This window comes from Lichenostomus cassidix, chromosome 6 (genome assembly GCF_008360975.1).
Source record: "Lichenostomus cassidix isolate B80296 chromosome 6, HeHo_3.0, whole genome shotgun sequence".
Lineage (NCBI taxonomy): Eukaryota > Metazoa > Chordata > Aves > Passeriformes > Meliphagidae > Lichenostomus > Lichenostomus cassidix.
In genome coordinates this window covers 13,425,501-13,450,029 of record NC_139487.1, presented here as the reverse complement: position 1 = coordinate 13,450,029, position 24,529 = coordinate 13,425,501, and the positions used below count along the sequence as shown (strand labels likewise).

At 61.8% G+C, this 24,529-nt stretch overlaps 5 protein-coding genes across 9 annotated transcripts; 1 reads left to right on the top strand and 4 right to left on the bottom strand.

Moving 5' to 3' along the window:
- Window positions 1–14: 14 nt before the first annotated feature.
- PI4K2A (phosphatidylinositol 4-kinase type 2 alpha) lies at window positions 15–7,792 on the bottom strand. The gene is made up of 9 exons (XM_085065067.1): window positions 7,048–7,792; window positions 4,281–4,481; window positions 3,898–4,029; window positions 3,660–3,813; window positions 3,010–3,071; window positions 2,461–2,560; window positions 2,070–2,203; window positions 1,718–1,777; window positions 15–1,581 (listed from the first exon to the last, which is right to left on the bottom strand). The coding sequence occupies exons 1-9, from the start codon at window positions 7,606–7,608 to the stop codon at window positions 1,420–1,422; spliced, it is 1,566 nt and encodes a 521-aa protein (XP_084921193.1). The 5' UTR covers window positions 7,609–7,792; the 3' UTR covers window positions 15–1,419.
- Window positions 7,793–7,890: 98 nt separating this feature from the next.
- MORN4 (MORN repeat containing 4) lies at window positions 7,891–11,501 on the top strand. 2 transcript variants are annotated; one of them, XM_085065072.1, is made up of 5 exons: window positions 7,891–8,053; window positions 9,154–9,671; window positions 9,800–9,914; window positions 9,993–10,102; window positions 10,249–11,501. In XM_085065072.1, the coding sequence occupies exons 2-5, from the start codon at window positions 9,506–9,508 to the stop codon at window positions 10,395–10,397; spliced, it is 540 nt and encodes a 179-aa protein (XP_084921198.1). In that variant the 5' UTR covers window positions 7,891–8,053; window positions 9,154–9,505; the 3' UTR covers window positions 10,398–11,501. The 2 variants fall into 2 exon arrangements, with proteins under 2 accessions (XP_084921198.1, XP_084921199.1); XM_085065073.1 differs by having other exon boundaries at window positions 7,901–8,053; window positions 9,574–9,671.
- Window positions 11,502–11,572: 71 nt separating this feature from the next.
- HOGA1 (4-hydroxy-2-oxoglutarate aldolase 1) lies at window positions 11,573–14,642 on the bottom strand. Its single transcript, XM_085065061.1, is given in 7 exon segments — window positions 11,573–11,979; window positions 12,567–12,700; window positions 12,835–12,931; window positions 13,103–13,237; window positions 13,351–13,478; window positions 13,567–13,695; window positions 14,307–14,642. Coding segments are annotated over 7 exon segments (1,002 nt in total). The 5' UTR covers window positions 14,536–14,642; the 3' UTR covers window positions 11,573–11,829.
- A 713-nt stretch (window positions 14,643–15,355) lies between these two features.
- ANKRD2 (ankyrin repeat domain 2) lies at window positions 15,356–19,163 on the bottom strand. Of its 4 annotated transcripts, none has more exons than XM_085065060.1 (9): window positions 17,888–19,163; window positions 17,388–17,491; window positions 17,150–17,308; window positions 16,851–16,958; window positions 16,584–16,682; window positions 16,256–16,354; window positions 16,020–16,118; window positions 15,642–15,740; window positions 15,356–15,575 (listed from the first exon to the last, which is right to left on the bottom strand). In XM_085065060.1, the coding sequence occupies exons 1-9, from the start codon at window positions 17,958–17,960 to the stop codon at window positions 15,384–15,386; spliced, it is 1,032 nt and encodes a 343-aa protein (XP_084921186.1). In that variant the 5' UTR covers window positions 17,961–19,163; the 3' UTR covers window positions 15,356–15,383. The 4 variants fall into 4 exon arrangements, with proteins under 4 accessions (XP_084921186.1, XP_084921183.1, XP_084921184.1 ...); XM_085065057.1 differs by having other exon boundaries at window positions 17,388–17,501; window positions 17,892–19,163; XM_085065058.1 differs by having other exon boundaries at window positions 15,356–15,552; window positions 17,388–17,501; window positions 17,892–19,163.
- A 178-nt stretch (window positions 19,164–19,341) lies between these two features.
- On the bottom strand, window positions 19,342–24,506 carry UBTD1 (ubiquitin domain containing 1). The gene is made up of 3 exons (XM_085065066.1): window positions 24,327–24,506; window positions 20,358–20,585; window positions 19,342–20,128 (listed from the first exon to the last, which is right to left on the bottom strand). The coding sequence occupies exons 1-3, from the start codon at window positions 24,394–24,396 to the stop codon at window positions 19,743–19,745; spliced, it is 684 nt and encodes a 227-aa protein (XP_084921192.1). The 5' UTR covers window positions 24,397–24,506; the 3' UTR covers window positions 19,342–19,742.
- Window positions 24,507–24,529: the final 23 nt, after the last annotated feature.

Sequence of the window (24,529 nt, the reverse complement as noted above, 5' to 3'; positions counted from 1 at the left end):
TGCAGAGGCACAGATGTAGCCAGCTGAATGGCAGCTCTGTTATTCAGACGGTTGCATGGTTTAAATACATTACATACATTTCTACAGTGCATTAGAACAATACATTTTGGGTCAGTCAAATGCAGCTGGGCCTGGCTGGGGAGCTGGGATCTCCACTGCCACCCCTGCTGTGCCTACACAGTCAGTGCTGAGCCCCCTCCTCTATGCAGGAGACAGAGCAGCTGCTCTGCCCTCCCAGGCTCAAGCAACAGAGTCCCAGCCTGCCTTCATCTCCCTCACTCCCCAAAGATGGGCTAACAGGACAGCAAGCCCCAACACCAACTTTCCCCAGAGGCCTGAGAAGCCACAGCTCAAGGCAAGCGGGTGCAGGCAGCAGCCCTGGTACTGTTTTATACAACACAAGCTCAGCAGCTGCTGGTGAGAGAGGGACTCCCTGCCTCCCCCACCCACGGCAGGCCTGTGAGATTGTCAGCTCCAAGGCAGCCAGAAGTCCATGCTATAGTCCTCCAGTGCTCCCACCCAAGTGGCAGAAGACACCCTCCAGCCCTTCCCTGGCAGCCCCTGCCCCTCAACGGCATCCCTAGGCACAGACAAGGCTGGCACCATGCTGGCTGCACAGCAGCCAGGGAGCTTGCTGGGAGAGGGGAAAAAGTCAAGCAAGAGCAGCTGTGGAGACCTGGCAGAAGAAATGGACTGGGGCAGAAGCAGAGAGCTCCCACAGGAGAGCTCCGCAAAGCCACCTGCTCTTCACAGGGACAAGCCAGCATCTTCTTCCCCTTAAGTGTCTAACTGCACCCAAACCAGTCCCACGTGTTGTCCCTCTTATGTCCCCTCCTCGAGCCTTTAGCCAGAGAACAGCCGTTCATTGTGGTCCCCGCTATGCCAGTGGGCAGCAGGAACTCCCCCTGAGGAAAGCAGCGTGCACGGGGTTGGGGCAGGGGAGGGACACTGGAGGAGTACAGCACACCCTCAGGGAAATGGAGGGGGTATCACCTGCTAATGGCCTTCCCAGCCCGGCAGCTGGCATGGTGGGGAAAAAAGGGCCAGTGGCTGGTGTAAAGGGCTGGACGGATCCTGGCTCAGGCAGCCTGTTCATCCCAGCCCCAAGCAGGGGTGCTCAGAACCGCATGCAGGCCAAGGAAGGGAGGCAGGGGCAGGGTCCCAGCCATGCCACAGTTCCTGGAAGATTCCCACACCTCCTCCTGGCCTCTGCCCCAGGGAGAGCACCAAGCTCCAATGAAGCTGGGGAGGGACCATGCCCAATCTGCCTGGCTCCTCCAGTTCAGCTGCAGGTTCCTTCCAGCTGCACCTGCTCGCTCTACCCTGAGGGTCGAGTCCCAGCCACAGGAGCCAGCAGTGGCCCAGCTCCTCTCGCAGTACTAGTCCAGGGTGGCCAAGCCCTGCCCATGGCTCCCACAGCTACCACCATGAGAAGAAAGGCTTCCGGCTCTGGAAGCTCTGCGTGTAGGACTCACTAGCGGAGCGCTGGTGGGAACGCGCTGTTTCCACAATCACAGGTGGCATCTGAACCAGGTGCAGTGGACTCTTCCCATCCTTCAATGCCTGAGTCAAGTTCAGGATCTGTATGGCACAACAGAGCAATGCCTGAGCTGCCCCACCAGAGCAACAGAGAGCATCCACTCCAGCACCCTTCCTGCCACACAGGCAGGATGAGGCCTTACTCCTCACCCATCTGTCCTCCCTGTGCACAGCTTACCTGGCCTCTCATGACAGCAATCTGCTTGTGAAACTGCCCTCTGTCAAAGCCAGGGTCTTTCTGCAAGAGAAAGAGAGCAAAGAACACAGTGGGATCCACCCACTGCTTCATGCCCTGCACAAGATGCCTATTCCCCAAGTAAGCCCCTCCTGTCCTGTCCCATGGGTTTCCTGTTTCTCCCCACATTGAATCTTCAGCTCCTGGCAGAAGGATAACCCTGCTGTGCCTCAGCCCAGAAACACTGTCAGGAACTTGACCACCCTTCTGTCCCTGGAGCCTTGACAGAGAGCTCCCCAACACCACTCCCTCTTTTCCTCTTCCTACATCATCTTCACCCACTCCCCCAGCTCACCTTGAAGAGCTCATACAGATCTTCCTCCAGGTCCTTGACAAAGTTGGGGTCTGAGATCTTGGGAAGAATCAGGTCCTTGATCTCCTGTGAAAAGGGGATTTTGGCTTGGGGCAGCCATGCCCAGTAGAATGGATCTGTGGGAAGAAGCAGGAGACATTAGAACTAGGGAAAGCAAAGCATGGTGCCACATGTTCCTGGGTGCCAGATTCCCTGCATCTGAGACACAGGGTCCAGTATCTGCCTTCTACAGTCTCTGCTGAGGAGCTGCCCATGAACCCAGAAGCTGCAGAGGCACAGCCCTGGGCCTCTCCTCTCCAGTCCTCAAGGAAGGTACCCAAGCATGGAGTTGTATGGCTTGCCATGGTGCCCTGGCACAGCCCAAGGGACTCACATGCTCTCCAAGAGTCCGGGTGTTTCAAGGGAAAGGCCAAACCATTGTCTATAGCAGCCAGCTTGATGATGGGCTCCTTCACCACCACCCAGTCGCTGTCCTGGAAAGAAGTAAAACATGTCACAAGGAGATCCTCCCAGCAGGAACAGTCCCTCTCCTACTCCCTGCAGCCCTGCTGTCAGGATCTCTGCCCTGACTACCACAGAGGCACAGCAGCCACTTGCCTGTAGCATGGCCCCTTGACTGCAGGAAAACATTGTCTGCTTTGGGTGGGAATGGGGACAAAGATGTTTCCCCCCAGGCCTCACTCCAAGGACGCACAGGTCCAGCAACACCAGTTTCCCCCACAGAGTTCAGCTGCATCCTCATAAAGTCCCACTAGGCCACAAACCACCAACGCAAAGGGTAACAAAAGGCCCAGGAGACAAGATCAGGCCTACACACACTTGGAAACCCAAGCCAGATGGGAAATTCCTGTCCCACCTGCCAAGCAGGCAGCTTCCAGGAGCAGATTCACTGTGGAGCCCCGGCCCAGGAGCAGCCACTCACCCGCACACCCGCGCTGTCCAGGGGACAGTCATACTTGATGAGCCAGTTGTCATTGCCCCGATCTGCAGGGAGATAAAACCAGCTGTGTCAGCACCAGGGCCTCCCTGCACCACACTGGGCAGAAGACTATTCCTCCTCTGACCCAGAAGTGAGACAGTCACATTTTAGGCCCAAACTCTACCCCAGAGCCCTTAAGTTTGCTGCAGGCATGGGAAGCCACATCTACCCCCTCACAGCCAGGCCTAGAGGTCCACATATCGCATGCTCCTGAGAGAAAGGTCAACCTGCAAGCCCCAGAGTGCAGCCTCAACCCCTTCCAGCCTGGCAGAAACTCAGTGTGAGATGGGATATAGGGGCACAGTCAGGTGCCAGATTTCTGGGTGTCACTGAATCCTCACAGCTGGCAAACTTTCACCGGAGCACTGTGGTAGATCCAGATCTGCCAGAAAACAGGCCAGCAGCCAGAGCCTCAGGTGGTGAGCAGCCCAGCAGCTGCACTCTGCCCAGAGGCACGTCACCTGGCAGCAACTGAGGGAAGAGGCATTTCAGGTGCTGGAAAAAGCCACCAAGACCCTATCTCCCTCTCCTTTCTCCAGCATGGTAGGACATGAAGGAGCAGGGATTATCCAGTGCCAGGCAGCTGCCCCTACCTGTGTTCCTGATGATGTAATCCAGCACCACCAGCCGCTCAAACTGCAGCAGCAGCTGCCGATTAGTGTTCTCTGGGAGCGGCTCGGCTTCAAAGCGCCGCAGCCAGTAGTCTGCATCCTTGTAGCCCTCCACGAAGAGCTGGAAGGAGCCCACCTGAAACAAGGACAGGCTTCATCACAGAAGGCCATAGAGGCTGGGGAGGTGCCAACAGGCAGGTATGGAGACTGGTAGCCCTACCTTGGGTGGCAGACCAATGCGGTTGAAGCGCTGGCCAACTTTCGGCACCTTCTCCAGGGCCAGCCTCTTTCCTCGGGACTTCACCCTGTCAATGGCACTGTAGTTAAAGGTCTCGCTGGCCAGATACACCACCTGGAGGGACATGAGCGCAAACATCAGCAAGGGCCTCTGGCAAGTCACGGGACTGCCTGATAAAACCAAGACACAGCATTTCCCGTAGCTCTGCCCAGCACAAGGATCCCCACAGTTTGAGCAGGAACAGTCCTGGTCTAGAGCACTCAATCTCCCAGGTCAGCAGTGCCACAGGACAAGGTGCAAGCAGAGCTGTGTCAAAACACATAAAAGCATCCCCGGAACAGGGACAGAAGCACCTGTCCCCTCACCTTTGTGCGGGGAACAATGTTGAGTTCCAGTTTCTGGTCTACCAGGCTGGCACCTGCCTCTGACAGGTAGCCCTGGTTCAGGACAAGGCAGTCTCTCCCAAAGCAGCACGGGCAGCACAACTTCTGCAGCCACTTGGTCCACTTGGGGTTCAGCTGCCCGTATGGCTCCTCATTCTTGGGCTTGAAGACACCAATAATTTTCTGTGAGTGGGAGAAAAAAGGGCTGAGTCCAGGAGCTGGGACACCCCCCCAGCCCCTGAGCCAGCCAACAGTGTGGAACCTAAGGAACAGATCCTGAACTGCCCCTCATTAAGATAATAACCAGCCTCTGGGACCAGGCAAAACCCCACAGCTCCTGGGAGGGAGGTGGGCAGGACCCCTCTCCAGCCCATACCCCATCCCATAAGAGCAGGGTGCTGCCCAGAGACCTTTATACCCAAAATGTCCCTAAAAACACCAGTGATGATGTAGTCTCCTGGTAAACACATCAGTTTCATTCCAGCGACCTTTGGATAGCTGGGGAGAGCTACTGCTCATCGTCGATCATTACAACCACACAGGAAAGGGACAGGGATAGCAATCCCTGCCCTGGCTCAAAAATCCATTGAACAGAGCTGATCCCAAACTGACCAGAGGGAAAGGACCATAGCAGCCAAGCAGCTGCAGGACCCTGAGGAGCCAGGGCTCTATGCTGGGGGGCCCAGCAGAAGGGCTGGCTCTCTGGGTACACTGTGCATGAGAGGGCACAGGCAGCTCCAAACTGGCCACCAGCTGGTACCAACAGCACTCCCAGCCCCTCAATCCAGCCTCACACACACTGACCCAACAGTGGGGACAGCAGCACAGGTACCCCACTACTGCAGAGGGCATAGAAGCCTTGTGCTGGTCACTGCACCACCACTGCGCCAGCACTGCCACACCAAAGAGATGAGAGAAGGGTTAGGACAGAAGCAAGCCTCCCACAGGTCAGGCATCTCTGGGGACCTGTGCAGCAGTTCTGGGCTGGCAGCCCCTGCTCTGGGGTGACTCAGCACATGCAACCATCCCTCCTCCCCATGGCTAGTGCCAGCCCTGGCCTGAGTGGGTGGCACTTCCCCAAGCCGAGCTCCTGGCAGAATGTGGAAGTGGAACACGAGTCCCAGCGCCTCAGCTGGGAACCTCAATGCAATCTCAGTCTGTAAGGAGTCAAAAGCCAGCCCAGGGCAAGCAGAACCAAGATTTTGTCCACTAGGAAGACAGAGAAGACGGGTTTGTGGGAAAAGGATCACTTGAGCCTTGCCCAGATCACATGATGGATCCACTTCTCCATAGCAGGCAGGATGGCAATCCCCTGCACCAGTCCCACACGACAGCCACATGACTGTCAACATGTCCTTGGATATAAGCCCGCAAAGAGGCCCGTCAAGAGCTCTGGCAGCATGAAGCTCTGTGCTCCATGGAACCAGTCCAACACAACAAGGTCCAGCCAGGCAGAGACTGTGGAAGCAGAGACCAGAGGCCTGGCAGCATAGCATCCCCTTCCAGACAGACTTGTGCCAGGAGCAGCACTGACAGGGAAAACAGGTCTGCCTGGTGCCAGGAGCAAGGCAAAGGGAGCCTGGCCAGCACAGATGAGCAGCCAGCAGTGAGGTGATCACAACCCCTGGGGCTGGGCAGCACAGCCCAGCTGAAACATCTCAGGCCGCAGTAGCCCCAAGGGAAATAGCCAAAGAGGAAAATTCTTCCCCCCAATATCTTCCCCCCGCTGCCCACAAAACCCGTGTGTCACACTATCTCCCATGCCAGCAGTGGGACATTTTTGGTGACCCTGGGCAGCAGCCACAGAAACCAGTCGCACACCAGGTTTGCTGATAGCAGGATAGTCTGGGGGACATGCCAGGTGACAATGCCAGCAGTACACAGACATTGGCTCCTTGCACTCTTGCTCCAGCAGCCATCCTTGAGCTCGGGTCTCCTACAAGCCAGGCAGCCTCACCTTGCAATCCCCAGGCAGCTCACCTGTCTGCCCACTCCAGGTCTCATATCGGGCAATAGGAAGGGAACAGGAGGGAGCAGGGCTGTGGCACAAGAAGTATATATTTCCCTAAACGCCATCAGCTCAGCTGGGAATTGCCTGCCACAGCATCCAGGCACCAGGTTTCACCCAGGGCAGGAAAACTAGGACACACCAGAGACCACAGAGCTCAATCCTGCTCTGGAAGCATCCCAGCACACACGTGGTGAGGGAGTCACAGGAAGCAGCAACAGCTCAAGTAGTTGGACTGGGAGCAGCAGGTCACAAGACAAGCCAGCCTGTGCTGCACACACATCCAGTCAGTGGCACAGACGGCTGCCACACAGCTGCCCAGGTCTACAGGGGACCAGCTCCATGCCAAGGACTTTGTCTCCACTACAGCAACCACACAGTCACAGAGAAGACATCTCATTCATCTCAAAAAACCAAGCCAAAACCAGCTCAGCCCACAGAGTCACAGCCCTGGGGCTGAAGTCACTGTGTTCACATGCTGATGCACAGTCCTGGGGGAGGGGGTGACCCTTTCTCTTTGGGCACAAAGCCACAGAGGTTAAATCAGCACTTGGACACTGCTGCCCTGCACTCTCACTGCTGGTCCCACTGTATTTCTCCCCGGGGAAGCTCCGAGCTGCTCTGGCCGCTCCTACCAGCCAGTGTCCCGCTCCCAGCCAGCGCCGCTCAGCCCCCAGGCCTCCCGAGCCACGGAGACGGTACCACCCCTGGGTCGGCCACGCGTGGCCAGGCCCAGCTCACCCCCTGCGGGTCCTTCACGAAGTAGCTGCCGCTGGAGCCCTGCGAGATGCGCTCGGGGAAGATGCCGCGCTCACTGGCCAGCTCAGCCCGCCGCACCACCTCGGCGAACTCGGGATCCTCGGGGAAGTCGTTGCGCTCCCGCTGCGCCGCTGCCGCCGCCGCCGCCTGCGCCGCCGCCTGAGCCTGTGCCTGGGCCTGCGCCGCCGCCGGGCCCCGCGCCCCGCGCTCCAGCAGCGGCTGCCGCTCGCGGTCGCGGCCACCGGGGGAGCCGGGAGGGGAGGGCGGCGGGGGCGCGGCGGGCGGTAGGGCGCGCACGGCACCCCCCGGCAGCCCGTAGTCGGGGCCCTGCGCCCTCTCCGGCGACACCAGCGGGCTCGTCTCGTCCATCGCGCCGCCCGCCCGGCCCCGCCGTGCCGCCGCAGCCGCTTCCGCTTCCGTCCGCGTCAAGGCGCTCCACGGGCTGCTCCGCCCCCCGCCGCACCCCAGCGGCTGCTCCGCCCCCCGACGCGCCACGCCCAGCCCTGCCGCTGCAGCGGGAACCGAAGGGGCGGCTGCGGCCATGGTACCGGTGGGGCGGGTTCGGAGGCTCTCGCGCCTCGCACCGCTCGTTCGGGGAGGCCGTGGGGGGTTCGCCACCCGCACGCCCCCGCCGTGGTGGCTGTTGCCGGTGCCCCACACAAAGATGGACGCTCTGGCCTGGCAGTGCCCATCGCTGCCCTTCACAAGGATGGCGGCAGGGTGAGGGCGCTGCCCCTCTGCAGCCACGCCCGCGACGGTGAGCGCCTTGCCCCCACAAAGATGGCGGCCGGTGAGGGCGTGCTGCGAAGCTGGCCAATGAGCAGCCGCGTTGCTAGCGGTTGCCGTGGAGACAGCCAACGGCGAGCGGGGATGGACGCTGGCGGCGTGGCACCCCCCGGCGGGGCGGGGTGCTGGTAGGGGCGGTGGCGGCCACCGCCCCTCGGCGGGACGTGGTGGGGAGCGGTGTAGGCGGACGGCGCGGAGCCAGGTGAGCGCGGGCCGCGGGTCCCTGCGCCACCGGGCCCGCCCGCACCGCTCCTGGGCACGCACCGGACCCGCGAGCATCGCCACGCATGTCCTGGTGGTGGGGCGTGCGTGTGTGAGCCGCGGGTGCATGAACATACCGGGGTGTGGGTGCATCAGCCGTGGGCGGACGGACACGGCGGGGTGTGGGTGCACGGACACAGCGGTGGTGCATTACCCGTGGGGACAGGGACACGACGGGATATTGGTACATCGTGGTGTGGGTGCATCACCCGTGGGCGCGGTCACGCCCCCGTACACACTCCAGGTGGGGTGTGCTCACATCCCCCCGGGTGCGTGGCACGGGCGGGGTGTCCATACCTTTGCCCGGGGATGTGTGGCTCAACGGGGTCGTTGAGCACCCTTGGGCCGCTGTGCGATTCGGGCTGTGCTGGGCGCGTTGCCCCTGCTTGCGGCGGGCACGGTGCGTGCAGGCTCTGGGCGGTGGGAGCCCAGTGCGGGCGCGTCCGGCTGCTGGGCAGGCTGGAGTGCTCGTGGGGTGCTGTCCTCCGAGTGAAGTGTCACACCCGGCCGAGTTCACAGCCCCCGCAGCACCCCTCTCCTCCGCCTGGCACGGCTGGGCAGGCTGCAGGCTGGGAGCCGGCGATGCGCTCCCGGTCCCTCCCATCAGCAGGGAGCACTGTTCAGTCGCTGTTCAGCTTGGCTGGGGCCATTTCTCTGGACACAAAGCCCTGGCAAGTTCTTGTTGTGCTCCTGAGTGCCGTGTCCAGCTGGTTTTCGCATGTTTAGCACCCACCTCTTGGTTCCTGCGCAGCTGGGTGTGAGTAGATAGACCCCGTTTGGATGCGGGGAGCCCCTTCCCGTCACTGGCACTGCCTGAGCCGCACCGGCAGCTGCTGGAGAGGCAGCGCCCAGCCCACCTGCGGGGCTGTCTCCAAGCTGGTGCCTTCCTTGTGTGCTGGGGAGAGCTGTGCTGCGTGGCAGGGCTCTGTGAGATGTGCAGGGCTTTGGGGACTGCTTGCTGTTAGCAGGCAGGTTTGCAAACCCTGGGTAGCCGAGCAAAGCCCTGAAACCCCAGGATCCTCTCTCTGCTGTCCCTCTTAGGAGGAGTTGCCACTCATCTCTGGGAGTGAGCCAGGTCTGCCCATTCTTGATGCTGGATCTGGAAACCCCACAAGCAGGACCTCTGGGGTTCTGCTGCAGTGTCATGCCAGAGGCAGCCAGCTCCTGCCACACTCCTCTTCCTGCAACTCACTCACGTTTCACAGGGCTGTGACCCCCGTGGGCTCACATCTCCCTGAACCCTGCAGTGGGGCCAGCAGCAACCCGAACCTGGCGGCTGGGGTTTCAGAGCCAGGGTAGGGCAGCTGTGCTCCTGGAGTCATCTCCTCATCTGTGCTGTGCCCCAGCAGACCTGTCCACAGGCCAGACAGGTGCCTCTCTGCTAGCTGAGAGGATGCAAGGGCTCTGGGCAAGCCGGGCTGCTCTCCCCACCCAGCAGCTCTCTGTGCCTCTCCCTGCCAGCTCTTGCCCTGCTGTGCCGGAGGCTGTTGCCATGACCCTCACCAAAGGCTCCTTCACCTACTCCAATGGGGAGGAGTACCGTGGCGAGTGGAAAGAAGGTGAGATGTGGCAGGAGGGGATGGTGCCACCTGTGCTGGGGGACACACAAACCCCACATGCCTGCCCAGCTCCACTCCGGGGCAGGTCCCACCTCTGTCCAGTGCTGCCCATTTCTGCTTTCAACTAGGTCGCAGGCATGGCATCGGGCAGCTGACGTTCGCAGATGGCACTGCTTATGTGGGGCACTTTGAGAACGGGCTCTTCCATGGCTGCGGCGTGCTCACCTTCTCTGACGGCTCCAGGTGAGCACGGCACTCCTGTGTACACCTCTCCAGGCTGCTGCCTGGGGAGCTGCTGCCTCAGGAGATCCTCCCACACAGGTACGAGGGGGAGTTTGTGCAGGGCAAGTTCAATGGTGTTGGAGTCTTCACCCGCTGCGACAACATGACTTTCGAGGGCGAGTTCAAGGGTGGGCGTGTGTATGGCTTCGGTGAGTGCTGCTGGCATGGTGCAGGCATCTGCACGGCCCCTGCTCAGCACAGCCCCTTCCAGAATCTCCCACTTTGTCCTTCCTTCCCTGGCGCTGTCCCCGCTGGATGCGGCTCCCTGCTTCACTTCCAGCCCTCCCCTCCCCAGGTCTCCTGACCTTCCCCGATGGCTCCCACGGCGTGCCCCGCAATGAGGGCTTCTTTGAGAACAACAAGCTGCTGCGGCGGGAGAAGTGCACAGCCATCATCCAGAGGGCCCAGGGTGCCTCCAAGTCTGCCCACAGCCTGACAGCGTGATGGTGCCCCACATCCCCTCCCACCAGAGCAGGGACCTCCCTACTTGGGCACTAGCTGGCCCTGCTGGCCCTGGAGAAGGGATGTGGCACTGCTGGTTGCCTCCCTGCCCTTCGTCCTCTCCAAGCATCCTCCTGCTGAAACCCTGCCGCTGGAGGGGATGGGACCCTCCGCTCTCCACCCAAGTGCCCTGGGGCAGCCGTGGTGCCTTTTCTTTCTGGCTGTAGCCCTGGCACCTGCTGGAGCAGCAGAAGGACAGGGTGACAGAGGCTTGGCCACTCTGTCCTCTAGGAAGACTGTGGACCACTAGGGCTGCTAGCCAGCTGCAGAGGATGGAGCAGGGGGGTAGAGGCTGGTCCCTGACCCTGCTGCCAGGGTGCCTTGGCTGGAAGCTGCTGATTGGACCATGTGCCCCCAGAGGGGCAGCTCCTGGCTCACTTTGCTGCCCTGGTCTGAAGGCACAGTGGGCACCTCAGGCACCCCATGGCCTTCACCCTCAGCTCTGGGTGATTGGCCATAACCCTGCATGTCCAGGGTAGGGTGACATTGTGTCCGCAAAGTACCCAGCCTGCTCTCAGGGCCAGCTGATGAGCTGTGTTCCCCTCATCCCTGTGCCAGTCCTCCCACCCACTGCCTTGGGGACATCAGCAGCAGCATTAAGAGGGACTGGGGAATGCCCTGCCTGGTGCATGTTTGCTGCACGCTGGTGGAGGATGGTAGCAATGGTGAGCAAGGAGAAGGGTCAGTTGGAGCCCGGAATGAGGGACACGAGCAGGGCTGTGTGGGGTGCCAGGGCTGGATCAGGGGGCTTGGGCAAGGCAGGAGGGCATAGAGGTATGGCGAAGGGGCAGGCAGGGGGCACACAGCTCCCCATCTTGCCCCCCACGTGCATCCTTCATCTCCCTGCTGCATGCTCACCTTCACCCCCGGTGTGGTCTGGCTGGCTGTGGCACAGGGGTCCTGGCAGCCCTCACTACCAGTGCAGGGCTGCAGAGGCTGTGCTCTCCCTGCCAGTCTCTGCCTGCACTGGGTCCCGTGCCTTGCCATGACCCTGCCTTGTGCTGCTGCCTGCACGGGCCTCAGCTGAGTAAACCATGTTGCCAAACAGCTGTGCTGTGTATTTCTTGCTGGGAGCAGGGATGGTACAGGGGCCTTGCACAGACAGGACTGCAGACACAGAGAGGAGATGGCTGGTTTATTCATGCCACAAGGATCCGTGTCTCCCCAGGTGAGGACAACAGGACCCTGGGGGCTGGCAGGGATGCAGGCTGGCCTGGGGTTGCTCCTGCCATCCACTCTGCCCAGCGTACCCCTGTCCAACAGGAAAGAGTGGCCTTCTCCTGGCCACTTCCCAGTGTCCCCAGCATGCCCCCAGTTCCTGGGGTCCCTGAATCCTGTACCTTCCCTGTGTGGGAAGGGGCAGACAGAGAACACTTCACAACCAGCCATTGACACTGAATGTGCTTCTCAGCTCTTCAACCTGGGCAGTGCTCAGAGGGGCCAGGGGTGCACGGCAGGGACCCCCATAGTAGCCAAACCACTCCATGGCCTTCTTCAGCCCTGGGATCCCAAACCGGCGGGTGACCTGTGGGAGGGAGGGCATGGGGGCTTGCCAGCTCCTGTGGGCCAGCATGCTCAGTGGGCTCTGCTGTGCAGCCCCTGCTCCTTTGCTCGCCACCACTCCTGTCCTCCCCTTGTGGGGCTGCAAGGCTGGGCAGGGTGTGAGGTGACTGCAGCACCCCATGAAGTGCCCACCGTGGGGTAGGGGTGCAGAGCACACCCGCACAGGACTCTACACAGGAGCTCTGTGGCATGGTGGGCTCTTTGCAGCAGGGACAGGCCACTCACAGTGGGATGAGGGGCCCAGAAAGGAGCAGGTTTTCCCTCACACACACACTGCCACCTATAAATAGCCTGCAAGGCTTTCATGGAGGGTCAGGCAGTGCCCACTGCCAGTGGACATGCTGTCCTTTAACATGGCAGGGCTGGCATTTCCCACCCTCTCACCTCCAGCCCATCTCGGCTCGCTGGCTGGCTGCTGTGCTGTCCTGTCCCCCTGAACCACCTCTCCACCCCTTGCAGCCCCAGGGCCTTCCATTCTTTGCCTCCCCATGGCTCTGTCATGGCCTGGCACCCCCTCCCCTCAGCATCCCAGGGGTTCTGTCTGCTCACCGCTGTGTTGGGCTCAATGAGGCGGTGCTGCAGGTCACGGGCCTCCTGCCACTGGCCCTCACGGCACAGGCGATCTAACTGGCACAACGGGTCACCCAGAACATTGGCGAGGGCACAGACGCCCCCAGAGGCACCTAGAGACATCGGGACACATCGGCAGCCAGCTCAGCATGCTGTGCCTAGCCAGCACCTCCTGGTCCCTCATTTGCCTTCCCCTGCCAGTGTTGCCAGGCAGTGCCCCACACCAAGGATGGGCAGATACACCTACCCACAGCATAGCTTGCCAGCAGGAAGCCAGCCGATCCTGCCAGCACTTAGAAATCCTCCTGCCTTGTCTTGTGGACCATCAGCCCCATGCGGGTGATCTGGGGAGAGACATGCTATATCCTAGGGCAGGTGTCACCCAGTCCCCCTTGCTGCAGAGTGCCTACTGGCAGCCCTGGAGTCCAGGGAAGTGCTGCAAGTCCCAGTTCCCCTTCCCAGAATGGGTTCAGGTTTGGTGGTAAGCAGCCCTGGGAAAGTCCTGCTCCTCTCACATCCCCACCGCTGTCCTTGATCCCAATGATGTTGGGGTGCTGAGCCAAGGTGATGATAGCCTCCATGGGCAGGTCCAGGCCAGTGTTGGCAGGGACGCTGTAGAGCACGACAGGGATGGGGGATGCGTCACCAACCTGTAGACAGCCAGGCAGAGCTCAGTAGCTGGGGGGGGTTGGAGACACATTGGATGTGTTCTCTATCCTGCTGCCCCAGCTGGGGTTGCTGACAGGCACTGGACATGGCTCACCTCTGTGTAGTGATGGATCAGAGCTGCACTGGTCATGGCCCCCCGGTAATAGCAGGGTGTCACAACCAGTGCCACGTCAGCCCCTGCCTCTGCCATGCTGACCGTCAGCTTGATGGTGGCCTGGGTGGCTGGGGAGGAGGCAGAGGGGTGAGGGGTGCCCCAGAGGGGACACATGCCCCCAGCACTGCCCCCCACACTGCCCGCACAGGCACTCACATTCGCAGCCAGAGCCAGCCAGCAGCAAGCGGTCCCTGGGCAGAGCCCGGCGCACACAGCTCACCACCTCCACCTTCTCCTGGGGTGCCAGGTATGGATATTCTCCATTGGAGCCCAGCACCACCAGTCCTGGAACACAAATGTGGGGAGGGCAGGGCTTAGGCACAGGAGAAGGGTGCCAGGACCATCAGGGATGCCCATCACTCTCACTCCATTCTTTGCTGCTGGCACCCAGGCAGAACTCTGCACCCCACAGTGCCTCTCCTGCCTATGTCCCTGCGGCCCCAGCCTACTGGTCAGAAGAGAGGAGACTCTGGGGAACATCCCTGTGAGGCTGCTGCCTCTTCTGCAGCTCCTCTCCTATCATCTATCCATCCTTGGCAATCGACAGATACATATCTCACGAATGTGTGAGGGTGTGCATGGGAGTGCAGTGCATAGGTTCAAACCTGCAGCTTTATGTGGAGCATGTGTGCAACCTGCACGTGTGGATCATGTGTGCAAGCACATGCTGGCATGTGGTGGGGGTGTGCAAGGACACCCATGTGTGCCTGGGCACGTGCCATGCAAAGGGCCCCAGGTGGGTGACCCGAGGGGCTGCCAGCCCTGGAGCAAAGTCCAGCTGGAGGCTGAGCACTCTTGGGAAGCTGGCAGGCTGCCTGCATGCTGCCACACAGCCTCTGTGGCAGGCAAGGATCTGACAGGAGCCTGCGTGGAGAGGGACAGTGGGCAGCACTTACCTCGGAAAGGGATGCTGACATACTGGCGCAGGTTCCCCTCCAGCTGGGCCAAGTCCACCTCCTGTGTGGGTGAGAAAGGGGTGGCGAGGGGTGGGAAGATGCCCCCGAGATTGAGTGAGGGTTCTGATCCCTGGGGGGTGCTGAGTCCCCGGCATTGCCTGGGGGCTGCCCAGTGCAAAGCTGCCAGGGTGCGCCGGAGGGAGGAGGCGAGACCAGTACTGAGTGCCATGGTGGCTGGGTGCTGCCGCTGGCTGTGCTGCCTGCCCCGCTGAGGGGCTGTTAATGTTTGATGGGGCACGTGAGGGACCCGCAACCCTGCTGGGCAGATGACATAGGGGGTGGTACCAGATGAGCTCAGGATGTTCTTCCCCCTTCCAGGAGCTGGCTGCAGGAGCTCAGCAGCCCCCGAGGTGAGCTTTGGCCACCCCAGCTGTGCTTTCCCTTCTGCTTGCCAGCCCTGGTAGCCATCCCTCTGCCTCCTACGGGGCCAGGCTGCAAGGCCAGGGAGGGACCAGGCATTGCAGGCAGTCCCAGGGCTTTGGTGAGGAATCACCTGATCTGGCTGTCAGTATAGCATCTCCTGTAAACAGGTGAGTGTGAGCATTTCTATGTAGGGAGCAGTGACCACTGCACTCAGCATGTGTCCCAGCCTGCACAGCAACCACGTGTCCCCTGGAGATTGCTTCAGCCAGAGGACAAGAAGCCATCCAACCCCAAAGAGTGGCTGTTCAGCAGGGGTATGACTACTGCTCTCTGACACAGCCCCAGCCTCCAGCACAACGTGGACTCAGGCTGAAAAATACTCCATGTATTTTTCCTCCCTGAGCTTGCCCAGGTGGGACTTTGAAAGACTGTGAGCAATCAGTGTGTCCTGCAGCAAGGAGTCCTGCCCTCGAACCACTTAGTGTCACCACTACTTGAGCCCCAATGATAGTAGGCAGGGCTCATCATGCTGCCAGATAACGGGGCTCCCAGAATAACCCAGCTTCTGTAGGCCCATCAATGCTGGTGCAGGCTGCCCAACATCACAGCCACCTGGAGCCAAATGCTGCTCTTTGCTGACTTTTATTGACACAATCAAGTCTTGTCTGGATCCTGCTCCATGGAGCTGAACCCAGCCCCTGGTCCCTGCCTGGTGCCATCACGCAGGGACCTCCATCTCCCCCTGCGGCTGCTCCTTGGTCTCCAGCGCCTGCCGCGTGTCCACCTGCCACTGCTGCACCAGGTCTGTTGGGGTCTTGCCAGCCTGCAAGAGTGGGCAGAGAGAGGCTGGGCACAGAGTGGTGCCACATGGCGGGGCAGCAAAGGGCCTCAGAGCTGGGCCCCCATGCTCACCTCATTCTTGGCCATCATGTCAGCCCCGTGGAGGATGAGAGTTTTGATGATCTTGTAGCGACTGAGCCGTGTGGCATCATGCAGTGCTGTGTCGCCTTCCTGCGAGAGACACAGCCTCACTGGAGATCATAGTCCAGGGACAGGGACCCTCTGCCTGTCCCCAGCACTTCTCCCCAGATCCCAGCACACCCACCTCCCCACAAGGACAAGTGGGACAGTGCTTATCCCAGCCCTGGCTGTGGCTGCAACCACCCTGGGGAAGGGATTTTTGTGTCCAGATGTGTCCCACTGTGGGTACTGGAAGACCTTGGAGGGGTCAACAAAGGGAGCGGGATCAGTGTTGCCCCACAGTGATGCCTGCATGGCTGCAGCACTCACCCTGTCTGGAGCATTGATATACACCCCACAGTGGATAAGATGCTCCACAATGTCAAGGTGCCCAGTTCGGGTGGCCACGTGAAGGGGTGTGCTGAGCAGCTTGAGGGGAGATGAGATGGACATCAGGGGGGATCAGTACCCCCACCTGCTAACCCAACGCAGGGTCAGCTCTGGTACTCCAGAGTATGCCCCTGTTCCTGACACAACCCTGTGACACCAGGCTCTGCACTGCTCACCTTATCTTTCACATTGAGGTCTGCCCCACGGTCCTGCAGCAGCTTGACAGCATCCAGGTGCCCACCCCGACAGGCCCAGTGCACAGCAGTGCAGTCCAGCTGGACACACAATGCTGTGTCATGGTGGGGGACACCACTACCCTGTGCCTGTCCCCTGCCCCAGCAGGTCTCCCTGCTCGAGCTGAACTGGCAGAACCTTGTCTGCAGCCACATCCATGACTGGGACAACACTGCCCCATAGCAGGGTCCCCAGTCCAGCTGTAGTTCTGGCTGCACCACACCCAGATGCTCAGCCCAGCATGCAGCTGGAAGCAGGATCCAGCCTCACCCGGTCCCTGAAGTCAACAGTAGCCCCACTGTCCAGCAGCTTCTGCAGGATTTCCATGTGTCCCTCCAGTGAGGAGCGGTGCAGGGCTGTGCGATGGAACTGGGAGACAAGGTGGCACATTGGCGGATGGATGCATCCTCCCCAGCCCAGTCTGGTTGTACCCTGAGACCCTCAGAGGGTCACAGCCCTTGCCCACAGGCATGGTGGGGCATGGCTACAGGACATGGTGGCAGGGCACAGGCTGGGGGAGCCAGTCGAGGATGCTACCTCATCGCACGTGTCAGGGGAGCCACCGTCTGCCAGAAACTTCTCAATGATGTGCATCTTGCCCTGGACAGCAGCTCGCAGGAAGGTCTCTGGCTCCACAGGACCCTCCTGGCAATGGGACAGACTCAGGGCTGGGGCATCACAAAGGGTGCAGGAGAGAGTACAACATGGGGGGCCCCTGTCCTGCTTCCCCAGGGAGGTTCCTGGCTGGCAGGGTGACCCGGGGGCTGGCCTGCGAGTGGTCCAGCCCCCGTCTCAGCAGCCCCCCTCCCGCATCTTGGGACCCCCTGATATACAACCTCCAGCGGCTCAGGTGGCGGGGTGGGCTCGGGGGTGGCTGCCCGCTCTGCCCGGCGCTGCCGCCGCTGCTTGCGGAGCTCGATGAGTCGTTGGATGCTCCCCACGTCGATGATCTCCCGCCTCAGATCCACTGAACTCCTCCGCACCCTCTCCTGGCCCTGGTGAGCACACACAGTGCCCTGTTTGACTTCTCCGCGACCAGCCAGCCCTGGCCACCCCGCACCCCAACCCCCTCACCTTGATGGCTTCAAGGCCCCAGTTCCTGGGGCCACAGCGTTTCTCCTCCTCCAGCTCAGGTGTGTTCATCCGCTCCACGGCCGGCGGCTCCCGTGCACCATCCCCTTTGAGTTTCTGCACAGGCACAGCGGGGGCTGCATGGTCTTGGCTGGGCACAGAACAGCTCCGCTGCCTCCATCCCCAGCCTGCCGGGGGAGGGGGCTCTGGGAGTGGCTCCCAGCTCGCCGATGACGTCTACGGGCCGCCTGGAAGCCCTTGGGCTTTTGCTTGCCTGCCCACCCTGCTTGGTAAGCTAGGGACCTGCCGGCTGCTCAGCTTTGCCCCATGGGCTAGAGCTGCCGGGCTGGGAACCTGATCCCCCCGAGAGCCCTGGCCACCTTTCTACATCCCCCAGAATGGCAAGGTCGGTGCCAACCTCCTCACGTCCAAGTCCCTAAGGATGGACACAGTGCAATGGGGGTTCCTGCTACAGCCCAGGAAGGTCCGTCTGCCAAATGGACCTACCTCCTCCTCCTCCTCCTCTGCCAGCTTTTGCTCGATGAGCTCCTTGGCCCGTTCCACATCCAGCTCCATGTTTGCCTGCAGTGCACAGTCCCGTGCAGGATGTGTCCTCTTCTCCTTGCCACCACAGGCAGGGAGTGACCAGTCCTGGCTCCCGGTGCTGCCGGCAGCTTCGCTGGCTGTGGGGCTTTATGCCACTGGCCCCTCTGTCCCACAGCCCAAGGGCACCAACAGCTGTGGCTGCTCCACATGACTGGGGCAGCTTTGCCATGAGCTCACCCTCCTGCTTTCTAGTGGCCCTGACTCACCTCTCCAGCCCCACACCCTCTTAAAGAGACCCACTGCCCCTCTACGGGTTGACCAGGACACCTGTGCTCGTTATGAGGCGATGGGGTCTGCAGAACCTGTGACAGCCAGTCAAGAGAGGCTTAGCAGAACAGGGACATGATCCAAGGTCATCCCATAGGCATGGTACCTATGCCTGTGCCACCCACCCTGGGCAAGCAAGATGCTCCCATGGCTCCCATCACCCCATCTCTGTGCAACCAGATGCTGCAGCAGCCACCAACATTGCCTGAGACTCCTTGGCACCTTGGACAGGGAGGGGGGCTGGGGGGGGCCTGCCCACCCCAAAAGGAGGCAATGGGTCCTCTCAAGCCTCTCAGCCAGCAGCAGGCAGCATGGGATGCCAGGAGTCATGGCCCCTCTGTGCTGCTTTAGAGGATGACCTCAGGTGTGGAACGTTCCGAGCAGCCCTGCCAGGGTCCCCGTGGCCTGCCTGGCCTCCCCCGCTGCACATGGCAGCCTGGCAGCAGGACTGGCCTCACATGGGGCAGAGTTGGCAGCTATTCCCGGCATCAGGAGCATTGTTCAACCCTTCTGAGAACTCCCCTCTTGTAAGATGAGGCCAACACTGCCTTGGTGTCAGGACAGTTAATACGCTGGGCACTGTCCACCAGCACAGGACAGACAGCTACACGTCACTGTTACGCTCCTGGGCAGTTCCCAGGGCCATCCTCGGGTGCCCTGTCCCATGGGTGCCACAGCCTCTGGCAGCAGGAAGACACTATTTTCACCAGGGCAGGCCACAGTGGCCATGAAGGTAGTCTTGGGACTGCTCCCCTCAACAGACTGTCCTACCTAGCTCAAGGGCAGACACAGGCTTAAACCTCCAGAGGGGAAGCACCAGGAAAGAGAGGTGGTGAACCCACACTGGGAAGCAGCCGGGAGGACAATGGATGATGCTGGCAGTGCTGGGGAAGGGTCCAGGCAGGCAAAGAGCCATGGCTGGCAGGACAGCATCAGGTTGGCACTTGGGGAGGTGAGCTGGGGTGTCCAGACTACCCTTGGCCACCCTGTGCCCATTCTGACATAGGAGTGGATATTGGACAGGCACAGGGACCTCCCATGGCTATGGGTTACAGCCCCCTCCAGCCTGTCCCCAAGGCCAGAGGAAAGATGAAGGTTTTATTGATAAATACAGACTATATACAGAGGGGAGACATCTCCACCCAGCCCAGCACCCCATGGGTCTCCTGGCCAGGGGGAAGCCAGAGCCCAGTGGGTCACAGCCTCTCCCCGCCGGCACAGCCTGGCAGAGGAGCCCAAGACCCAGAGACATTTGGTCTCAAACCTCCTGCAGCAAACACGGCGCCTGCCCGTGTCCCCAGCTGAGAGGAGCCACTGTGGTGGCACAGCCCCATGCAGACCTTCCTGGGGGATCACCCGTGTGGAGGGCAGCATCAGGGGGGAGCAGGAGCAGCTCCAAATGGATGCAGCACAGGGAATGGAACCCCCAGAGGTGCCACTGTCCCCCAGCCCCCTGCCCTCTCCCCTCAACCAGTAGGGGGTGACTCAGTTCCTGGGTGGAAGGGGCTGGTTGACAATCACTTGCACAACAAAATCCTTCTGGATCTTGGTCTCCTGCAGTCGTGTGCGGTCAGTGAGCAGCTTGCCTGAGAAGAACCAGCGCTGCCAGGCCAGGTCAATGCCCTCCTGTGCCTGCAGCTGCTTTTTCAGCTGCCCAATGGTGTCACTCATGCTGGCGCTGAGCCGCAGGTCCTTGCCGGTGGAGAGGCGCACCTTGAGGGCGAACTCCCGCCGGGTATTGGGCAGGGGCTCAGCTGGTTCCACCACCTCCTCCTCGCTCCGCTCCAGGATCAGGTTGACGGGAGGTGCAAGGCAGTAGACGGGCAGCTGGTACCTGTTGCCCAGCTCATCGTAGCACTCTGTCAGGGACCCTGGGGACAGCAGGATGAGATGCTAAGGGTGGGCATCCCTGTGGACCACCCAAATAGGGACAGGGCCACCCCAAGCAGAATGGCACAGCCAGTCTTGCTCCCCTTGGCTGGGCTGAGCTGTGGATGGCGGGCAGGAGCCCCTTCTCCACTCCAGCCTAGGACCCCCATGTGCCCAGATATGGGGCACCCAGCACACACCTCACCCAAACCCCCAAGTGCTGACCCTCACCATGTGGCAGGGTGATGCTGGCTCCATCGAGGATGGCCTGGGCCAGGCTGTGGTCATTGGCTTCTACAGCATAGGCAGCTGCCTTCAGGGCATCCCAGATCTCCTTGCGGCCTTCAAAGGCAGGTGCTGTGTCCCAAAACTCGTCCCGCTTGCTGCGCAGCTGCCCGTCTGTCATGGGGTAGTCGCTCTTCCACTTGGGACACTCCTTCTTCAGGGGCTCATTACGACCTGCAGAGTGGGGGATACTCAGCCAAAGGACAAGGCTTCCCCTTGGGCCCTGAGCCCCCACCTCCCCATACCCAAAGGTTCTTCCTGGGGACCTCCTGCACCCCAGTGAGGGTTCAAGGGATCACCCTGCCCAGTGAAGCTGAAGAAACTGGGCAAAAACTAGCCCTGCCCAAGACCCCACTGGTCCCATAGCAGTTGCTCCCCCAAGTGACATTCTTTGTCCTTCAGAGGGGACAAGCACTCTTTCTTTCATGTCAGGGGGACCAGCTGCTGCCCCGTGGGGTAGCCACAGTGCCTCAGGGCCCTTTGAGGCAGAGCAGTATTTATAGCCTGGGGAATTAGCCAGGAAATAAGCTGGTGAGTCGGAACGAGAAGGGGATTACAGAGGCTGAGCCGCAGCGAAGGGGGGTCAGGACTTCACCATCCCCTCTGCCCACCCCAGGATGACAGGGACCAGCTGCAGGCAAGACAGCAGGTACACATTGTCCCGGGCATCAGGGGGACAGAGGGCATTGCTGCCAGACTGCAGCTGCCCCAGCAATGACCTGAACTGAGCTGGCTCTCCACAGAACAACACCCAACCACATCCCCACAGACATTCAGCAGCCAGCATTGCCCAGGGATCTGAGCCACCCCCATGCCAGTCCCACACCAGCAAGCACTCACTACACTAGGCTGTGGCCTTGTGGGGCCCATTGGCCCCACGGCCAGGCCAGATGCGTGAGGCAGGAAGGAGTTGTCACTCCCAGCTAAGCTGGGGACAATGAATGATAACAGCTCCTTCCTGTCACCCCTCTCTTTAGGCTGGCCAGCCGGCACCCTTCCTGTGTGGATAGGACAAGGGGAAAGTGAGACTCCAGACAGACAGGAAGATGCCTGTGCCCACACAGTGACCTGCCAGGCAAGGTGATGCCACACACCCCAGCCACCACTGCCAGCTGTGGGCTGAGCCAAGTTCCCCAGGCAGCTGTTCCTGAGCCAGGGTGTGGTGACACAAGGCACTGTGTGACCTTTTTGATTGTATCAGCCCTGCCTCGCCTTACCCAAGACCACTGGAGCTAGCATAGCATCTGCTTTCCAGCAAGCACCCACCCCAAGGGTCCCCAAGGGGCACAGGTGCTCAGCTACCCCAGGACTGGGCACTGAGCATCCCTGGCAGGCAGCATCCTGCCTGCATCCCTGGAGGAGCAAGGGCAGCCGGCTGCAGCCAGTGCTGCCGATTCAGCAGTCACGGTGCCGGGCCAGAGGGATTTGCAGCACCACAGGACAGAGCAAGGTCGAAGACAACACCTGCCCTGGGAGGGCAGTGGAGAAGGGTCCACAGCCAGCCTGAGGGACATGTCTGGGATCATATCCTCACACTGCTGTGGCCACCAGGCTGGGGCACATGTCCCCACAGCCAGGACTCCTGGCCAGCACTCCCAGTCAGCAACATTCCCCCAGCTTCGCTTGCAACAAAGAGAAGAGGCTGGCCCAGAGGAGGTAGCAGGATTGGAGCTGTGGGGGTCACCTGTGACGGGGAGTAGGGACAGGCTGTGGCTGCCTCGTGTGGACAGGCATGTCCAGCAGCCTTGCCCAGGCAGGCAGGAGCTTAAGCCTCGTCTATTTATTGCTACCACCCAGCTAGGCCTGCACCTTCTAATCACCTCCTGCTGCTCTATTCCTGGCCCCTTGTGCAACTCTCCACAGCAGCACCACCAGACAGGTCCATCCGCTCGCTGTGCCCGGACTCGAGCCAACAGGATCTGGCTGGCAGCTTGCCTGCTCCTGCTCTGTGCCTGCAGCACCCTGCCTGTGGCCCAGACCCCTGCAGGGCCCTGGTGAGGGACCCCCAGGCAGGAGGATGTGACCCGAAGGCTTCTCTGCCCTGAGGCTTGCTCCCTGCCTGCAAGAGCTGCAAGCAACCCCAGCCGACAGGTCCTGGAGGCCCTGGAGAAGACGTCAGCCAGATGGCACACAACACCGCTTCCAGCAGTGCTGGCTGGTCCCCTGACCAGCAGTGCTGAGCCGGGCACGGTTGGGATGATGCATGCCACGGGCATCCCCAGCTCCTGCTGTGGGAAGCTGGCCACCCCAGGGCCAGCTGTCACCTGCTGCCGGGAGCCCTCACAGAACCCCTCCACAGGAGGTCACAGCAAGCCCCAGCCAGGGCAGGATCTGGCCAGGAAGGTGGGCTGCTTGGCAGAGCCCCTGGGCAGGCAGAGCTCCTCTCCCTGCTAACAGCAGGTCCTTGTGTACTGAGACCTGCTGGCCCAGGGCAGTGTCCCCATACTACAGCTGAGGGCAGCTGTAGCCTTGCTTCATCCTCCACCACCTGCTGAGCAGCCCCCATAGGCTGGTGGCACCATGCAAGCAAAGGCAGGAACCAGCCAGGGCACCTGGCACAACCGACAGCCCGGCCTTCCCAGGAAGGGAGACACTGCAAGAAAGCAGCAGCAGCAACTGCCAGCAGTATACCATGAAGGGATCAGAACCGGTCCCAGGAGAGCAAGCGGGGATGGAGACACAGGCTCTGCAGCCAGCTGTTGCCTGGCAGAGGAGGGGATCACACAGATCCAGATGTTGGGATCTGACCCCACCCCCCATCACAGCAGCCTGAGCTACAAAGCAATGGCCCCACATCCTGCCAAGCTGAGGGATGTCAGCCAGGGACCCCAGGCCTCACTGATACCTGCAAGAAGGCACCCCTGCGGGACAAAGTGTGCCGGGGTGGTGGGGGGCTATTGCTCCAATTCATACCAGCAGGGCATCCCCGAGGCAGGCTGGCACATCTGGAGCCCCGCACTGCGGGGGTGGCTGCCCACGGCACGGGCACAGCTCGGTCCGGCAGCCAGGGCACCCTGCACGTGCTGCCGGAGCGGCGGGCACCGTCCCACGGAAAACGCCCTTCCGTCCCTCACCCCACCTGCGGGCGAGGGCCGGAGCGTCCCGTCCCGGGTACACGCTTCCTGCCCCTCCTCTCCCACCGCCCACTACCGCTCTGCCATAAACACGGTAATTACCGGCTGCGACGGCACCGGCCGGGGAGGCGGCAAGGGAAAGGCGTGATTCATCCTGCCAGCCCACGGCTTCTCCGCCGAAAGTCCACCGTGCCCATCCCCGCGGTCTCCGGGACCCTCCGGGATGGCATCACGAGGAAGTGCATCATGACACCCGGGTATTCGGCTGCCGGTAACTCCGGGGGGCCGCGGGGCTGCACCAGCCCCCCGCTGCTCTCCGGACCGGCGCAGCCGCTCGCTGCCCGCCCCGCACCTCTCGAAGCCCTAGGGCAGTTCAGACGGGGTCTCTCCCGCCGGCAGCAGCCAGGTGGACGGGGAAGCACCGACCCCGGACAGGCAAGACCCTGCCGGACGCGCCGTGCCGGGGCACGCTGCCGAGCCCAGACGGGGAGCACCCGCCACCCTGCAGTCCCCCCAGGACACCACCTTCCCGGGAGAAGCCGGGAACTGGCAGGGCTCGGCCAGACGCGCTGCACACCTCAGCCCTGACCCCGCAAAGCCTGCGGGGCGCCGGGACGGGAGCCGCGGAGCCTGCCCGCTCCCGAGGCCGCGCACCGAACCGGGATCCCCGCTGTCCGGGAGCCCCGAGGGCACAGAGCAGTTCTAGGGTTGTGCGAGGGGGGAGCTGTCCCGTGGCGGGCTGCGCCCCTCCGGTGCCCACGTTCCTCCCGCGCCCGCCACCCCCAGGGGGACACGGGACTCCCCCGCCCCGGGGGTGCCCAGGCGGGACGCCCCCGCTCACCTGCTCGCTTGCGGGTGTTGCCGCCGGCGGCGGGCCGTTCCCGGCGCTGCCGCCCCACGCAGCCGCCCATGGCGGGGCCGACCGGCGGCGCTCGGCATCGGGGCCGCGCCGGCTCCGCGCTGCGCCCGCCCGTGCGCGCGGGGCCCGGTGTGCGCGAGGGGCCGCCCCGCCCCGCCCCCCCGGCCGCACGTGACTGCCGGCAC

Excerpts from the sequence above, each read along its gene's own strand:
- PI4K2A (XM_085065067.1), bottom strand. The coding sequence starts at position 7,608 with ATGGCCGCAGCCGCCCCTTCGGTTCCCGCTGCAGCGGCAGGGCTGGGC. Across the intron at positions 4,482-7,047 it reads TCGTGAAGGACCCGCAGGGG|AAAATTATTGGTGTCTTCAA; the intron begins GTGAGCTGGGCC and ends TCCCACTCACAG. Across the intron at positions 3,814-3,897 it reads GCATTGGTCTGCCACCCAAG|GTGGGCTCCTTCCAGCTCTT; the intron begins GTAGGGCTACCA and ends TCCTTGTTTCAG.
- MORN4 (XM_085065072.1), top strand. The coding sequence starts at position 9,506 with ATGCAAGGGCTCTGGGCAAGCCGGGCTGCTCTCCCCACCCAGCAGCTC. Across the intron at positions 9,672-9,799 it reads CCGTGGCGAGTGGAAAGAAG|GTCGCAGGCATGGCATCGGG; the intron begins GTGAGATGTGGC and ends GCTTTCAACTAG. Across the intron at positions 9,915-9,992 it reads ACCTTCTCTGACGGCTCCAG|GTACGAGGGGGAGTTTGTGC; the intron begins GTGAGCACGGCA and ends CCTCCCACACAG.
- UBTD1 (XM_085065066.1), bottom strand. The coding sequence starts at position 24,396 with ATGGGCGGCTGCGTGGGGCGGCAGCGCCGGGAACGGCCCGCCGCCGGC. Across the intron at positions 20,586-24,326 it reads CAACACCCGCAAGCGAGCAG|GTCGTAATGAGCCCCTGAAG; the intron begins GTGAGCGGGGGC and ends CCCACTCTGCAG. Across the intron at positions 20,129-20,357 it reads CAGCATCACCCTGCCACATG|GGTCCCTGACAGAGTGCTAC; the intron begins GTGAGGGTCAGC and ends TGCTGTCCCCAG.
- ANKRD2 (XM_085065057.1), bottom strand. The coding sequence starts at position 17,960 with ATGGAGCTGGATGTGGAACGGGCCAAGGAGCTCATCGAGCAAAAGCTG. Across the intron at positions 17,309-17,387 it reads GGGGCCTTGAAGCCATCAAG|GGCCAGGAGAGGGTGCGGAG; the intron begins GTGAGGGGGTTG and ends TGTGCTCACCAG. Across the intron at positions 16,119-16,255 it reads ACCTCAATGTGAAAGATAAG|CTGCTCAGCACACCCCTTCA; the intron begins GTGAGCAGTGCA and ends TCTCCCCTCAAG.